The following is an 18,450-nucleotide window of genomic DNA, read 5'->3' as shown; positions in this document are numbered from 1 at the left end:
AGCCTTGGCTGTCCTGGACTAACTTTGTAGACCAGGCTGGCCTTGAACTCAGCGATCCGCCTGCCTCTGCCTCCCGAGTGCTGGGATTAAAGGCGTGTGCCATCACCACCCGGCTATGCATATTAGCTTCTTAATGGCCTTCCTCCCTGTCTATAAGGTGGGGTAATGGAGTGTTCTGTAGTTTGGGGCTGTAGGCATATTCAGCAGGAGAACAAGGGTAAGGCTTAGACCTGAGGGATATTTAGGAAGTGAGTAGTAACACCTCTGCCAGTGCTGCTGTGACACTAGTGCTTTTCCCTTTAAGTGGCACCGTTGAAAGTTGCAAAGAGGTTATTTTCTTATGTCAGTGCATATCTCACTTACTGCCCAAGAGTAATAGTTGGAATTACATGATAAATACAGTTTTAAAAGTTAAGGCTAATCATCTCAGCTGATTCTGTTTCCCTGCTATTAAAAACAAAACAAAACAAGAACAGGGATAACTCTGGACGGGCAGGTGTCTCCGTATCCTTTGGAGTGGTATAGCTGGGCCATAAGGGAGCTCTTTCTGTTCTTAGTTTTTTGAGATGCCACCACATTTCTTTCTGTAGTGGCTGCACTTGCTCACACTACCAACAATAGATAAAGAGTTACTCTTTACCCATATCCTCACCAGTATTTATTGTCATTTTCTTGATTATTATTCTCACCAGAGTAAGATGGGCTCTCAGAATAGTCGTGATGTGCATATACAATAGAGTTTTATTGAGCTGTAAGGAAAAATGAGATTATGAAATTTTAGGAAAATGGATAGAACTGGAAAACATTACTTTAAGTAAAGTAACCTAGGCTTTCAGAAAGGCAGATCCCACAAGATTGTCTCCTGTGTGCAGATCCTCAGCTCTGTCAGTTAAATATGTTGTCCAAGCTGGAGAAATCTGAGTAAGGACCAGAAAACTAGGAAGGGTGCACATAGGATTAGGGGGCAGGGGCAGAATTGCTAAGGGGGGAGTTTGGGAAAACAGTAGAGCAAAGTCGCAGGAGAAATAGGGGCACAAGGGCACAGTGGGACTGGGGCAGTGAGAGGAGGGAGAGGTGGGGATGGGAATCAACAAAATAAAGTATGTGTGAAACCCTCAGGTGGAAACTAACTTTAAAAATAAAACAAGGGCCGCAGTATGGCTCAAATGGGGTAAGCGTGCCTGCCACCAAGCCTGATGGCGTGAGTTCAATCCCAAGATTGTATAGTGGAGAGAAAACCAACTCCTGAAGGTTGTTCTTTGACCTATTCACATGTGCTGTGTCCTGGGTGAGCTCACACACAGGTATACTAAATAAATAAATGTAAAGATTTGAGAAAATAGCTTTTATCATAATACCTTTATAAAGCTGTCACTTATGTTATTCCCATTAAAAAGACAACCAAGTAAAGGGGGAAAGTTAATGTGGAGTGAGAGAGATGTCCCAGCAGATAATGCACTTGCCCCACAAAATGTGAGGACTCGGGGATGAGATGGATCCCGAGCAGCCTGAAGACCAGCTCCCTTGTTCATGCAGTGAACAATAAAGAGACATTGTTTCAAACAAGGTGGAAGACTAGGACTGAAATCCGAGCATACTATGGCACACCCACACCTAGGGGGAGGTTTCTCTTGGTTTGGTTTTGTTGAGTTCACAGCTCAAGCCAAATGATACAGCCACTTCAGGAAATGATGTTGTATTGGAAAGAGTAGCGTACAGTTCCCATTTGACCCAGCAGTTTCACGGCTAGCTATCCACCTGAGAGCAGTAAAACTGTGTGGCCGTTCAAATGCTTAAGCATGTATAGCATTGTGTTCACAACAATATCAAGTGGTAAAGCGAGAAAACCAGATGGGGCTCATTGCGTGGTAGATTGCTAGTCAGCCTGCACAAATGAACCTTCAGAGTGTGGGAAGGAGGGAGGAGTTTCCAGACACAAAGGACCACCCACCATGTGGCTCTGTTTATAGAAAGTGTTAGATGAGTAAGAGGGATTGGAGGGAGGGAGAGGAAATGGCTAATGGGGTGAATATTGTACAATTCTGTAAATGCTGAAGAGCCATCGAATTATGCTCTTTAAACAGGTAGGCTGTGTTAGTTATATAAATGATATCTCAGTAAAGCTGCATTAAAGAGAAATTAGCTGTCAGTGAGATAATTTTGTAACAGTTTCTTCCCATTTCATGGGAAGCCCTCTGAGTACATTGGGCTCTAGAGACAAAATCCCTTCCTTCTATGATATTTCCTGATTGTTCTTTCCTGTGTGTGACAGGGTCCAGTAATGCCCTCCTTCTGGTTAGTAATGGGCAGTGGGGGCATCAAAGACACTAGTTTAAAATGAATGTTAATTTCCTTCTGTCCTAGCCTATTTTGTGCCTTTCTGCTTTTGTTTTTTGAGACACCATCACTCCTCTCTCCTACCTCTCCCTCTCTCTCCTCCCCCTCTCCCATTCTCCCCCTCTGCCCCCTCCCCTTCTTTTCTCCTTCCTCCCCTTCTCTCCCCCTCTCTTTCTCCCCCTCCCCCCCTCACCAGCTAGCCTGATTGGCCTCAGACTCAGCAGTCCCCTTTCCTCTACTTCCCAGCTTCTGGGATTACAGCTGTGCACCACCGTACCTGTCTGCCTGCCTTTGCCTTCTATTGACCTTTGAAACCCTTTCTCAGAGAAATAAGGTGGAGGCCAAGGAAGCTGAGACCATGGCTGTACTCAGCCAAGAGGCAGGGTCTTTGGCTCATGGTCAAGTTTCTAGTACTGACTGTTGCTGTGCATGGGGGAAGAGTTGGGCTGTAGGGACCTGAGCAGTTTTGGCAACACTGACTCCTTAAACAGCCTGGTGGCCAATCCCTTGAGGAAAAGAATAGCATGATTATTTTGCTGATATGTTTTATCATCCCCACTTAACACATCTATTCTTAGTTCATTATGAACTCATAGTTCATAATGTAGTCAGTTACATGGGTCTGAAATCCATCACAGCCATGCTGTCAGTGTTGAATCCCCAAGATTGGGATGGAGTTCCAGCAAGAGAGAAGACGCATCCTTTTCATCTGATCACTCCTGGCTGACTGCACAGCTTATGTCACTCAGTTCTCACAAGCCCCATAGCACTGGTTTTCTCTTCTGTCTCAGTGATCCAAGGGTGAAGAACATTTGCTTCTGTATAGGAGAGGACAGTTTACCCAAAGCAGGTTCAGGAGGCTAGAAAGGGCCTGTAACTAAGACTTATGTGGACTAGAAGGGACTGGCGCTGGAAAGACGAGACAAGGAAAGTTAGGGCCTTGTCCTGGGCACGCCGCCCCACCCAGAAAGCGATCAGGATTCGGATCTAGGCAAGACAGGGCATCAGACAGACATTCTCTCACCCAGCCCTTCATGGCAGTGGGAATCTCTCAAAGCCTTCCTTTTCTGATTTTGGTTTTCTGTTCTTAATTCCAGTGTCTTAAACAGTGCATGTGTGTTGATTCCCTAGCCCTCAAAGAAGTCTCTGCAGGGCTCCTTAAAGCCGGGCTGGTGTAGGTGAGCCTTTGGGTCTATCTCCCAGCCTCAGGGCTAGTGCTCAAGGATATGAGCACTACCTTACTCACCTTACTCACCTACTTCTGTCTTAAAAACAAACAAACCAAAAATAACCTTACTATGGTGAGCCTACTGTCTAGGAAGCTTTTCCTCACTGATCTGAGATTCGGATCTTGCCTGCCTCTTCTCCCCAGCAGTTGTCACTGAGTTGTTCTCTCACTGTCGTGCCCCCTCCTCCGGTGCAAGCTAGGACACTGTTCTCCAAGTAGGAAGTGAAGTCCAGCTGGGTGTCCTCTAAAAGAGTCCAGCTGGCCTGCCCCACCATGGGTGGGTGGGTAGGAAGTGGTGCTATGAGGGCTGAGGACTGAAGGGGAGGGCTTGCTACTGCTGGTGACTGTGGGACCAGATCCTACCTCTTTTGAGTGACTTGTTTTGCACTTGCAGCCCACCACCCTCCCCCAGGGCACCATCAACATGAACCAGTGCACAGATGTGGTGGATGGGGAGGCCCGCACAGGGCAGAAGTTCTCCCTCTGCATCCTGACGCCTGACAAGGAACATTTCATCAGGGCAGAGACCAAGGAGATCATCAGTGGGTAAGTTGACCAGAGCCACAGGAGACACTGTCTTCTTGTTCACCCATTTTGGGGGACTCCCGGGCTTCCTCCCAGGCTTCTGATCTTCCACCCCACACATCATACACCCCTGTCCTCACTCAGTACCTCACTGGTACGCAGCTACATAGTGCTGCCCATGCCTTCCTCTCAAGTAGAATCAGTTGGCTTATGTGGCGGCCCCTTTGAGAAACATGTCTTGTGTAGCACAGAAAGTTCCAGGTGATCCACATGTGTGTGTTTTCCTCAGTGATGAACCCTGTTCATCCTATAATGCTGGAAGAAGGCAGGTGTCTCAAAGCTTTGGAAGACATCGATCTGGGGTTGAGAGGATGTAGCACATCGTAGAGGGAAGTGAGGACACAAAGCCTTCTGGTGTGAGCAAGTAACAGGCCATTGAGAAAACTGCCTTCCTTTAGCATCAGTTGCATCTCTAGTGTAGCTCTTCAGGAAGCCAGCCCAATACTGAAGAGATAGCCTCTGCTGGATGACAGAGAATTCTTTTCAAGCTTCTGGGGATAATCTGGAGGAGTACTTTGAGTGTCTTCCTAAGTTTAACCCAGAACACAACATTCAAGGCTTTCCAGGGCTTCTAATGAACCCATGCGCGATACCAAGGCATCTGAGGGTCAGGAGCAGAGGAGCAGTCAGATGTGATTGACCTTCTGTACTCCTGACTGCTGCTGCCTGGCCTGATCCAGCACACATGTCCCAAATGGATCTTCCTAGGGAACCTCACCCTCCTAGCCTCTGAGGGAGTAGGCCTTTGTGTCCTTAGCAACTTCTGGGTCCCTACACACGGGTTGAGCTGGGCTGAGCAGCCCTTTGTGCAGCAGCTGTGGTTCCCTGCACAAAACTTGGTTTCCCTAGCTCCCAGCTCCAAGACTGCTCCCAAAAGCAATGGGATGCTTCTCTTCCCTTCTTGCAGCAAACCCAAATTATAGAAGCACCTCAAGGAGCCCCTCTCTTGTCCCAGGAGTACTGACAGGTACAGGGATGTGGCCTGGACCCAGCATGGTCCCTGCTGTTTTGTGGAATTTGGATCCCTGTCTCTCTTGTGGTTCCTGCAGTTACTGCTTGTCTAGAGAGAAGGCTGGCTGCTGTGCCCTTTAGCCAGAGCTGAGACCAGGTTTCAGACCCTCTGTCCTCCTGAAATTCTGGACATGCTATCATCAGCCACTGATTTCAGAAATAAGATGAACCTTGAGGGACTAGCAGCACCCTAGGACGTGGTTAGACAGTGACATTGCCAGATCTGGGGTCTTAACATTTTGCCTACAGCTCTTTCTCTCTTTACGCTTTCTCTCACTGGCCCAGAATGGCTTTCTAGAACACAGGCTCTGGTGGAAGATCCTTGGCAACTATGTGGCCTTGTTCAAACCTGAGTTGCCTGGCAATTTTCCTGTATAGGTGGTGGTAGCCACTTACTCCTGAGGTGACCCACCATGGGAATTTTGTTGATATAACTCTTGGTTTTCTCCTCTCAGCCATTATCTGCCACAGCAGCCCTAACTGGCTGCCAATTATTGCCTGGCTGTGCACTCACCAAAGCCATATATGGGTGGACAGTTTTAAAGTTGAGACTGGGTCAGTAATGGAACAATGATGTCCCTCGTTCCGGGATGCCTTTGTCAGAATAGAGAAGTCATCTTGCCCCTGAGCCCATGGTAGCAATGAAAGAGTCACTGTCTGGCCTAATCTCACTACAGCCCGTGCTTTTCCTGGCTTGTTATATGGCATAGTCTCACCCAGCTGCTGCACTCTCACCCTGCTCAGTGTCTGACCACTGGACAGGTATCTCCAGAAAAGGTACCTGAGAACCTAAGGTCTATACCACCCCAGCAAATCCTAGAGTCATGGGTCCTGAAAGCTGAGGACTTACCTGGTGCTATTTCTCCTCCTGTCTTCCCAGGTGGCTAGAGATGCTCATGGTATATCCCCGAACCAACAAGCAGAACCAGAAGAAGAAACGGAAAGTAGAGCCACCCACCCCACAGGTAGGCTGGGTGGCATGTCCCCTAATGGAGCTGGGCCTAGGAAGAAGGAAGGACAAGAGGGTGGGGAAAGGTCTGGTCAGGACTGAGATGTCACACCACACCTTGCATGCCTCCTCCTCTCTCCTGCCTCTACTCTAGGAGCCACAGGCTATAGCTCATCCGCTCTGAGTCACTGAGCAGAATAGTCTGCTAGAATGCCCTGGGCCGTCTTCTGGAGGGTTCAGGCCAGCAGGCGAAATGCTGAGAGATAGCAGCTTAGCATGTGTCCCTTCCCCTGGCCATCCTGTCAGCCTCTGGTGAGAGAAGAATGATGAGCTGTTCTCCCACAGCTAAAGGAGAGCAGTGGCCCTGCAGATAGATAGTAGGCTGAGCAACAGAGAAGGTGAGGCCTGGTGGGTCTCTGCCCTGACTCCCGAGTGACCAGAACTAGGTGACTGAGGCAGGCCCACCAGGCCCAGTCCTTCCCTTTTTCCCTCCCTGTGTCACTCCCGTCCTCATCCCCTTCCTCCTCCTAGCCAGCATTCTGAACTTATGGCAGGAAGGGTGCTGTGTTCGCCACACCCTTAGGTTCTGGAAGGGTGAAGTCACCATTCTGAATTTCCAGCAAGGGCCTCTTGCTAGGGTGGTTGTAGGTACTTAATGTTCATCTCTTCCCCTTTGTACCAAATGTTGCCTTCACCAGGGTTTTGACCTCAGCTGGCTAAATCAAGCCAGTCCTGAGAATGAATAAGATAGGTCTTCTGGGCATCACAAAGCCAGAGCCCTGTGGAAGCAAAGAGAAAGCCCAAAAGAGAACCCTGTAGTCCTGGGCCAAGCTGTCCTTGCTGGCTGCTCTGGCTTCCTCGGCTGCAGAGTGAGTCAGGCAGAGGCTGCTGACCTGGGTTATACAGCCCAGGCCTGCCTCTGCTGACCAGGCCTGCCTCTGCTGACCAGGCCTGCCTCTGCTGACCAGGCCTGCCTCTGCTGACCAGGCCTGCCTCTGCTGACCAGGCCTGCCTCTGCTGACCAGGCCTGCCTCTGCTGACCAGGCCTGCCTCTGCTGACCAGGCCTGCCTCTGCTGACCAGGCCTGCCTCTGCTGACCAGGCCTGCCTCTGCTGACCAGGCCTGCCTCTGCTGACCAGGCCTGCCTCTGCTGACCAGGCCTGCCTCTGCTGACCAGGCCTGCCTCTGCTGACCAGGCCTGCCTCTGCTGACCAGCATCCATCCTACATCTCATCCTTACCCAAAGAGCCCAGAGGGCACCCAAGCCAGCCTTCCTGGAGAATAGTACCCCTAACTAGATGTCATGAAAACATGCAGTCAGTTTCCGGGAAGCTGAAAGTAGAGCCTTCTGCTTGAGAGCAGCAGTTAATGATCAAATCCCTCAAGCTGCCTAATTTGAGAGGAAAAAGTCCTGGCTGCATAACAGTGGTTAGGGTTACGCCTTGTTTCCATGGTAATGCCTTGGAGCCACTGCAGCTTAGAGCTTCTGCCTCCAAATAAGGTAACTCTCTATGTACTGGAGAGAGCCTGGGTCAGGCTAGAAATCTGGATGTGTCCCTTCCCCCACAGCTTTGTCCCTTCCAAATGATGCTGCCCTGTGGCCAGGCTCCAGCTGTCTAGCCAATAAAAAAAGCCCTATGATCACACTACAGGGAAGTCACCCCTTCCCTGAGGGCATGCCTCAGAACCAGGGCACAAAGTTCTCAGCCTCCTCTACCAGTGCTATTGCACTGCTGCACTGCTTCACACACACACACACACACACACACACACACACACACACACACACACACACACACACACACACACACACACACACACACACACACACACACACACACACACACACACACACACACACACACACACACACACACACACACACACACACACACACACACACACACACACACACACACACACACACACACACACACACACACACACACACACACACACACACACACACACACACACACACACACACACACACACACACACACACACACACACACACACACACACACACACACACACACACACACACACACACACACACACACACACACACACACACACACACACACACACACACACACACACACACACACACACACACACACACACACACACACACACACACACACACACACACACACACACACACACACACACACACACACACACACACACACACACACACACACACACACACACACACACACACACACACACACACACACACACACACACACACACACACACACACACACACACACACACACACACACACACACACACACACACACACACACACACACACACACACACACACACACACACACACACACACACACACACACACACACACACACACACACACACACACACACACACACACACACACACACACACACACACACACACACACACACACACACACACACACACACACACACACACACACACACACACACACACACACACACACACACACACACACACACACACACACACACACACACACACACACACACACACACACACACACACACACACACACACACACACACACACACACACACACACAACACACACACACACACACACACACACACACACACACACACACACACACACACACACACACACACACACACACACACACACACACACACACACACACACACACACACACACACACACACACACACACACACACACACACACACACACACACACACACACACACACACACACACACACACACACACACACACACACACACACACACACACACACACACACACACACACACACACACACACACACACACACACACACACACACACACACACACACACACACACACACACACACACACACACACACACACACACACACACACACACACACACACACACACACACACACACACACACACACACACACACACACACACACACACACACACACACACACACACACACACACACACACACACACACACACACACACACACACACACACACACACACACACACACACACACACACACACACACACACACACACACACACACACACACACACACCACACACACACACACACACACACACACACACACACACACACACACACACACACACACACACACACACACACACACACACACACACACACACACACACACACACACACACACACACACACACACACACACACACACACACACACACACACACACACACACACACACACACACACACACACACACACACACACACACACACACCACACACACACACACACACACACACACACACACACACACACACACACACACACACACACACACACACACACACACACACACACACACACACACACACACACACACACACACACACACACACACACCACACACACACACACACACACACACACACACACACACACACACACACACACACACACACACACACACACACACACACACACACACACACACACACACACACACACACACACACACACACACACACACACACACACACACACACACACACACACACACACACACACACACACACACACACACACACACACACACACACACACACACACACACACACACACACACACACACACACACACACACACACACACACACACACACACACACACACACACACACACACACACACACACACACACACACACACACACACACACACACACACACACACACACACACACACACACACACACACACACACACACACACACACACACACACACACACACACACACACACACACACACACACACACACACACACACACACACACACACACACACACACACACACACACACACACACACACACACACACACACACACACACACACACACACACACACACACACACACACACACACACACACACACACACACACACACACACACCCCCTCCTGCCTGAGGCATTTATGTGGCCCTTACAGTTCTGTGGGTTAGGCTGAAGCTCAATTTCCATCTCTCTCTCATAACCCCACACAAAGCCTAGAAGAGTCTCAGGTTAGACCACTGAGGACCAGAAGCCCTGGTTTCTTCTAGGTCCAAACTAAATTCTCCAGCTTGCCCCTGAAGAAACTCAGATGGTAGAGGCGATGTTCCTCAGACACATGCTGCTTAAGAGAAGGCCTAGAGTAGAGGGAAACAGGAGTCCCCCAAGGCATGACGAACCCAAGAGTGCCCTAGCTCTCCACAGGTCTGTGTCCATGTGGAACTTGGGAGAATGGCTCTTTGCTCTGTATCTGGATATGTTGAGTGTCCCGGTTTCTGTTGCCCTCTACTTCAAGGCAGGACTCTTCCTCCTTACCGTGACCCCTGCTCCATTTTCATACCAGAGAAGTAGAGAACGGCACCCTCCAGAGGGAACTTACATAACCCTCCCCCCTCGCTTTAGATTGCCTTCTGGTGCCTATGACAGCTCCAAACTTCACCACACTGTTAACAGTATGAGCATGACGGCTGGCTCTTCAGGGACAAGGGACAAGTGCAGTGAAGCTGGGTGCCTGCACCTTCTGCTGACCCAGGCTGGCTTGGTCCAGTGTGAGCCTCTACACCCCTTTGCGGCCACATCCGCCCAACTAGATATCTCATTCGCTTGCTAAGAAGAAAAGATATTGCCCCAAGCATGGGTGTCCTTGACTTGTCCTCCTAGAGACAGAGAACTGTCATAAAGGAGAACGAAAAGCTCCTTTTGGGTCAGAGGCATGGGTCAGGCCCACCTCTGGCTTGAGACCAGACAGGAGTGGAAGATGGATATTTATATATTACCCCCTCTGTCTTTGTGGTAAGATAGTAATCACCTGAAACCATCCTATTGGCAGCCCCTCAGCAGAATGGTTGGGCACTACAGGATCCCTGGGATCACCACCCCATCTTTATCTGGGCTCAGAGAGTTCAACTCTCTGTTTACTTAGAAACTGGATTTCTGTGTCTGTTGAGTTTAGCCTGCCCCACAAACCCTTTCTGCTCAGGGTGGTACCACTTCTGTGTCCTGGGAAAACTGGGAAGTGACTTGAGCTACCAGTAAAGAATAACTTGGACATGAGATCAAGGTGTGCATGTGAGACAGGTGTGGGTGTTAGGTCTGAGTAGGATGTTGTATCTCACATCAGTCTTGGTGCTATTCACAAAATGACAAAGAGTGAGGTACTTATACAATAGACATTGTTTTTTGTTTTGTTCTTTTTTTTTTTTTTTTTTTTTCTCAGAATTCTGGAAACTGGAAAGTTCAAGGTTAAGGTGCCAGCAGATACGGTGTCTGATGAGGGCCCACTTCCTGGTCCTCTCTCATATGGTGGAAGGGGCAAAGTAGATATCCTTGGCCTCTTTTATAGGGTACTTAATTCCATTCATGAGGGCTCCACTCTCATGATCTAACTATATCCTAAGGGCCCCATTTGCACAAAGGAACATGGGGGAAGGATTTCTAATGATGACACACAGCTGTTCAGGCCTTAGCATTTGTCTTATTTCAGTAGCTCTTTCACATCAGTTCTGGTATTCCATTTTAGCTTAAGAGTGGGTAAGCCTACAGGATACTATGGAATTTACTTTCTGCATTTACCTCAGTAAATTTGATAGCAGTGGGCCTGGCTCAGGGGAGTACTCTCCTCTTTTGTTTTGTCCTATCTCCTTGTTTATGTGTCTAGTGCCTACCAGTGGAGGAATAGCAGACTCTAAATCAACTCCTGTGGGCCCAGCCATAATAACTGGGCTGCTGTTCTAGGCACAGTTTAGCAGTATACAGAGAGAACTACATACTTGGTGACATGGCTCTGGTAGAAACCTAGGACCTTCCCTCTGCAAGGCTTCTTGGACAAGGCACTGTGAGGCCACAAAGAACAATCAAGATAGAATGGCTTCCCAACCCCCAACACTGTTTTTGCTGGCCTTGTATTCCTTGTAATCTAGCAGTCAGGACCTGTGCGCTAGCTTGGGCTATGTGCTTATTTGCTGCCACCCTCACTACTGTCTCTCCAGGAACCTGGGCCTGCTAAGATGGCTGTCACTAGCAGTAGTGGCAGCAGCGGCAGTAGCAGCAGCAGCATTCCCAGTGCGGAGAAAGTCCCCACCACCAAATCCACGCTCTGGCAGGAGGAAATGAGAGCCAAAGACCAGCCTGATGTGAACAGCCTGAGTCCAGCTCAGAGTCCCAGCCAGAGCCAGCCTCCTGCTGCTTGCACTCCTCGGGAAGCAGGCCTAGAAAGCAAAGAAGGTGAGCAGCAGCTGAGCAGCCTGCGGGCCTCCTTGTTGTGGTGATCCATCTTGTGCTGCTGGAGTGGGACAGCAGCTGACACTGGGGATGGACCCTTTGAGTCCTGTCACAAGCCCGCTATTTTTCTTCCCTTTGTGCATCATCAGTTCTGGGTGGCACTGGCCTGGCATGGCTGGGTTCCTGGCTATGAGCTTCAGCTTGGCTTACTCTACCTCACCTGTGAAGGAGAAAGATGCAGCACCTACTCCATTGACCTTAAGAGAACTAGAAACAGGTCTGCCTCTGTGAGGCCTCTGTCCTGTACCGTAGGTTCCTACTTCATTAGTTCTTAGAACCCACTGGGTTGGTTGCCTGCTGTCTTTAGAGGGGTAGCAGTTAGGGCAGCACTGCCCCTCTCCTCATTGTTACCACCTTCCTCAGTACCTGGCTAGGAAGAAGGGCCAGGGACGATGCCATTGATGTTACTGTGCCCTCTTCACTCAACATGCTGTGCTGCCCCAGCAGAGCTAAAGTTTCTTCCTTTGCCTCCTTAAGCTGAGTTCTTCAGCATACAAACCTATCTACATTTAAAGTCCATGTGCTCCATGTCATTGCCTACAAAAGCCCTCCTTCCTGCCTCAAAAATATACCAAGAGCCTGAACGTCATCCTTTTGGCTAGTGTCCGCCTGTGGTCTAGAATGAAACCATTGGTTAGGATGGAGTCCTGCTTCCCCACCGGAACTATATGCAAAGGGTCTGCCTGCCAGTCTGACTGCAAGTGACCAGATAGGAGGAAAGGGTAGGGGGTAAAGACCATGCAGGTGGATGGTCCATTTCTGCTCATAGTTCTGATTTTGCATGGTCATAGCTATGGAGTGTGAAGGTGGAAGGTGTTGAAGCAGCTCCTGGCTGATCATGTTTGGGCTTTCAGAAAGTTTTCATGACAAAACTGGCAGCAGTCTGAGCAAGCTTCCTCTTGTCTTCCAGATGAAAGCACCATGAGTGGGGACCGTGTGGATGGTGGTCGGAAAGTACGGGTAGAGAGTGGCTACTTCTCCCTGGAGAAGGCCAAGCAGGACCTGAGGGCTGAGGAACAGCTGCCCCCACCACTCTCCCCGCCCAGCCCCAGCACCCCACACGGCAGGTATGATTGTCCTGGATTACCTTCACAGGAACTCGGCCACCCCCTTCACTCCCCAGGTCTTCCAGCCCCAAGCCGCGTGGTCTGCAGCATCTGCCCTGACAGCTTGGGTGAGGTCAGAAGGCCGCCCAACCACATGGACTCCAGCAATGCTGGGGGGTGGGGAACAGAGCTACTGGGGAGCACCTTTGCCTTTAAAGCCAGCAGGCAGTATGCCGCCCTGGCCGACGTCCCTAAGGCCATCCGGATCAGCCATCGAGAAGCCTTTCAGGTGGAGAGAAGGCGGTTGGAGCATAGGACTCGGGCCCGGAGCCCTGGCAGGGAAGAGGTGGCCCGTCTGTTTGGCAACGAGCGGAGGTAAGGAGGGCATCAGAGGTCCAAATTCATGTATGTACTCATACAAGTGTACTTTGGGAACATGATTTCTGTTCAGAGTATGGAGCACTTTTGCTTTGGGCTGCAGATTGTGGCACCAGTTCTCAGCTCCTGGCAACCAGATACAGAGCTATCCTGTAGGTGCTGCTGTAGGTTAGTGTTTCCCAGATGAGACCCTATGTGGCTGAATCTTGTTCTTCTTGGCCTACTTTGTTCTCTGAGAAGACTCAGAGCTACAGAGAGAGACTAGTCAGTCCCTCCTCGTGCTGGCAGTTCTGCAGTTGTCAGAAGGCACCGAAGAGGTTCCAAGGTACAGGAAAGCGAGGGGGCAGTGTAAGTCCCTCCTACCAAGAGGCAGCCTGAAAGCTTCCAAGTGTTCCAGGTACCAGTTTTGCCCCCTGGGTTTTGCTAAAATGGCTTCCCACCAGTGGCAGAGATATAGTACTTAGTGCTGAAAAGATAAGACTCCTGCCTGGTTTTCTCCTGCTCTGCTGTCCCAAGTGAGTCCTAGGGAACATTCTACTGGTGTGCTGCCCCCTCCTAACACCAGGCAGATTCTAGAGATCCATGGCAGCCCCCAGGAACTTCAGAAGCACATCTGTCTATTTTGCTATTGGGTAGGAAAGGAGAGCTTTCATTGGATTTATTAAAAAGTTCTCTGTTCAGAAAGGCCACTCTGGAAATATCTTGAGTGTCTTCCCTGCCCTGGCTGCAGGTGTTAAGGGCAGGGTGAGATTGGAGAGGACTTTCTCTTGTCCCTTTTTCTCGACTCAAAATTAGCTGACACCTAACCCAGGTTGTTCAAATGGCCTGTGGACCCTCAGGCAGACAGTGGACACTGAGTGCTATGTGGCTCCCTGGCATTCCATATAATCGACTATCTTCACAGTCTAGTGCTGTCTCTATGAGGAACCTGTTACTCTTATCCCTGACTCATGGATGTGAAAACTCGAGGCTTAAAAATTGGGTGATCCCTACCCCTCATAATAAATAATGGCTAGTGAGTAGGCCTTTAGCAGGAACTCTGATACCATGACAGGTACCAGGACCAGAGCTCCTGTTGTCTTTTCTAAGCATTTGGGCTAACAGTAGTAAAAGGTCCTATTAATTAAGGAGGCTTACAGGCTGGGCAGGGGAGAGTTTGCACTGGCTGCTGAGCAGCCTCATTTTGGTGGTTACAAAATGGAGTCACCTATGCCTTAAATTAGTGCCAGACCAGAGTTAACATTTTGCACACCTGCTTGGCTAGGCCACGTGTCAAGAAGTTAATTTTGAATTCATTCTTGTCAACTACCTGAGACAGATGCAGTCTCCAGGGTTTGTTCTTGCATGTTGTTTGCACTGTGGGGATGGGTTTCAGCTGGTGTTGGTGCCTGTGCTCCTTCTGCACGTTAACCCTACAACTATCCCTTCCTGAATGATCTTGGTTGGTGTTGCTCTTTGAGGACTTCTTTCTGAGCCCCTAGTAGTCCACCTGGTGCTGGACTGGATCCTGGCCCCTGATAGGGGAGAATGGCAAGATACTAGCTACTTTGCATTGAGTGGTAGCCAAGACAGACCTGCCACACAGCCAGGCAGATGTTGAAACCACAGGGTTGGTTCTGGAAAACTTTCATAAACCAGTAAGCAGCCCCACCTGAGTATCAATAGTTCTGAGCCTTTGAAGGAGCTCTTATAATCGGTTCTTAGACCTGTGCCTGCTAAGTGTGGGGAAGCTGTGGTCCTTACAACACTGTTAGTGACTAACAAAAAACTGTCCCCACCCCATGGAACCCTGACTGCTCCACCTTCCAGGTTGAGAGCTACACCTGCCAGTTCCACTTGAATGAGGCACTTTCTGTCTCACCTCTGTTGCCTCAAATACACCAACCTTGCAACAGAGAACCAGCTGTAGAGGTTGCCAACGCCCCGGTCTCAGCATCTCTTAGTGGTGTCCCTGTCAAGCAGCTATAGCAAGTGCCTCCTGTTTCTCATGCTGACTACTCTGCTTGGAGCCCTACAGACCCACACCATGCATGCCAGCCTGGCCTGGCACAGCCCTTCTGCTACCCTGGGAGCTTGAAGTCCTCTAGCCAGGTACAGTGCTCTCAGCCCGAGAAGAAGCAGTAGCCCGGGGCTGTGGGTGTCCAGATCTTCCTGCAGTCTGGCTATGCGGTACACCCTGGCTGCACTTCCGAAGGTTTCCTCTACCTGGCAACCAGCAGCTGCTTAGCTTACTGATCTCAGCCAGCCTTTTCACCTCAGCCTATATGGGCACAGCAGGCTAACCCGGCACCAATCTTCTAACAATGCTGAATGTGGAGGCAGAGCACCCAAAAGTCTCCTGAACCCTGGCTGCCCCTGGCCTCCTACCTCCCTTGAGGAAAGGGACGCTAGAGGTAGATTTGTAGTAAGCACTGAAAAAAGAGATTCCTGGGTCCTAGGCCATGTTCTTCCTCTTCTGGGAGAGACCTTTATCATTTCCCCTTAGCTGGTCACCCACTTGTCCAGAATGCAGGTCACGCTCACCCTCATTGTAAGGCAGTACAGTGTCCCGAGGAGAGCAAGTCTCAGGCTTAGTGAGAAGGGGTCCTTCTCCCAGCAGGTCTTAAGTCAGATGTCAGACCCAGGTGGGCAGCCCAAGTCTTCTGCCTGATCCCCTGAGATGACTCCTCAGGCTGTGGGTGATCATGGGTTTCCTTTCTGTAGCCATTACCTTGGGGTTTGCTGCTTTAATTCTTTAGATAACTTTGATTTGTCATGATTTGAATTTTAAAAGCAGTCTTTTTCTGTTCATTCATTTCCCAGCCTTGTTTTCTTTCAGGTCTTGCCCTCTCCACCCTCTGCTGTGTTCGCGCCTCCTCCACCCGCTTCGCTTCCATCTCAGCCCCGTCGTCTCAGCCGCAGACCACCTGACGAGGCCACTGGCCTTTCACATGAAATCAACTGCTTTGTTTGATTTTGATTTTGATTCCTTTTAATGTTAGCAGGAACTGTTAATTCATGGGCCTTTATCTTGCTAAATTTTGAACATCTTACGGTGGGGTGCATTGTAACTAGAGGGCTGCAATGTGTGCGGAGGTGGTGGTTGTCTTTTATTGTGTCTGACTCAGGGTGGTTACCAAGGTGTATGAATCCAGTGTTGGGGCAGGGCCGGGGCAGGCCCAGTGTGGAAGGGTTCTGTTGCTGCTCCATCCCACCATGGAGCAGGGGCACATGGAACTCAAGTAGACTGAATCTGTGTCCAAAGTCCTCTCAGGACTGTGTGAAGGGTTCCTCATATGCTTAACAGGAAGGCTAGCGCTGGAGCGCAGGGAGGTAGCCAGGTGTGCAAATTGACCACAGGAGCCCCTACTGGACTTGAGACCCACTCCACCTTGGGAACAGGGAGACTCTGGTTTAGCAGCTTCATGTCCTTTTTTGTAGGAGGTCCCAGGTAATTGAGAAATTTGAGGCCTTGGATATTGAAAAGACAGAGCACATGGAAACCAACATGCTGATTATGACCTCTCCATCAAGTGACACTCGTCAGGGCCGCAGTGAGAAACGGGCCATTCCTAGAAAGCGGGTGAGCTCCAGTGTGGGGCTGAGTGGGGCCTTTGGCAGCATGGCTGGGCTCTGGGGAATGAACACACTGCCATATATACACCTCTGAGTCCCATGCATATCAGGGACATATTTCTCTGGGCCTCCACTCTTCTCCTCCTCTTAGCCTCTTGAGCACCAGTCTGTCTTCCACATCCCCCTCCTGCAGCATCAGCCTCCTATGCCACAGGGTGCTTCAGTGAGTTTCAGATCCCAGCTGAAACTAGCACAGTTTCTTCTCACTGAGGCCACCCAGGAACAAAGCCAAATATGAACCTTCTTTCCTCTCTTGTTTTTGGAGTGGCACGCTGTACCCTCGTCCTCTGCTTGGCTCACAAGGTCCGACAGACCTCAGCAGTCCTCCTCTTCCTCCCAGACTCCTCCAGCCTCTTGCCCACCTGTCTCTTCTGTGGCCTGCTGTACCCAAGCCCTTCTTTGCGGTTTCTTTGTTGCTCAAGAGGTGCCTGCTATCTTCCTTCTGTAACCTGAGAAGCTGCAGAATTGGGTGGGGCCAGGACAGTGATGACCAGGCCTCTAAAGAAAAGGCTGCTCCACTGGCCAAGCATGCCAGGGCATGGGTCATCCCAAACTGACCACTGCCCCATTCAAGGAGGAGTGAACTACCCAACTCGTTGCCCTGTGCCTGCCCAAGCTGCCCTGAGCTGTACTGATGGGTGGCTGCTCTCTGCCACAGGATTTTGCCAACGAAGCCCCCACAGCTCCTCTCTCAGATGCTTGTCCCCTGTCTCCACACCGAAGAGCCAAGTCATTGGACAGGAGGTCCACAGAATCCTCCATGACGGTGAGCCCAGGCCATGTGCCAAGTTCTCTGGAGATCTGTGCCACTACCACTGCTGCTTCTGGCCACTCTGGGCCACTGTCCATTTATGTCTATCTGTCCACACCAGCCCTTCCTCTGTACCACCCTCATGCCTGTGAGTGCCCCACCCACTGCTCTGCAACCTATTGGAAATTGACCATTCTTCTCCC

General features: G+C 50.3%; 1 protein-coding gene across 7 annotated transcripts in view; it reads left to right on the top strand.

The window, feature by feature from the left end:
* MPRIP (myosin phosphatase Rho interacting protein) overlaps nt 1-18,450 on the top strand; it is a 116,212-nt gene that overhangs the window by 62,566 nt on the left and 35,196 nt on the right. For 3 of the 7 annotated variants that reach the window (XM_084763768.1, XM_084763769.1, XM_084763767.1), the window contains exons 4-9: nt 3,960-4,111; nt 6,042-6,126; nt 12,166-12,400; nt 13,368-13,524; nt 17,302-17,443; nt 18,155-18,262. In XM_084763768.1, coding sequence (XP_084619894.1) covers nt 3,960-4,111; nt 6,042-6,126; nt 12,166-12,400; nt 13,368-13,524; nt 17,302-17,443; nt 18,155-18,262 — 879 coding nt within the window. Of the gene's footprint in view, nt 1-3,959; nt 4,112-6,041; nt 6,127-12,165; nt 12,401-13,367; nt 13,879-17,301; nt 17,444-18,154; nt 18,263-18,450 lie in introns of all 7 variants that reach the window. The other 4 variants (XM_084763763.1, XM_084763765.1, XM_084763764.1 and 1 more) reach the window with 2 other exon arrangements.

This window comes from Acomys minous, assembly GCF_964271855.1.
Source record: "Acomys minous genome assembly, chromosome: 16".
In the NCBI taxonomy this organism is placed as follows: Eukaryota; Metazoa; Chordata; class Mammalia; order Rodentia; family Muridae; genus Acomys; species Acomys minous.
This window is presented reverse-complemented; position numbering and strand designations above follow the sequence as displayed.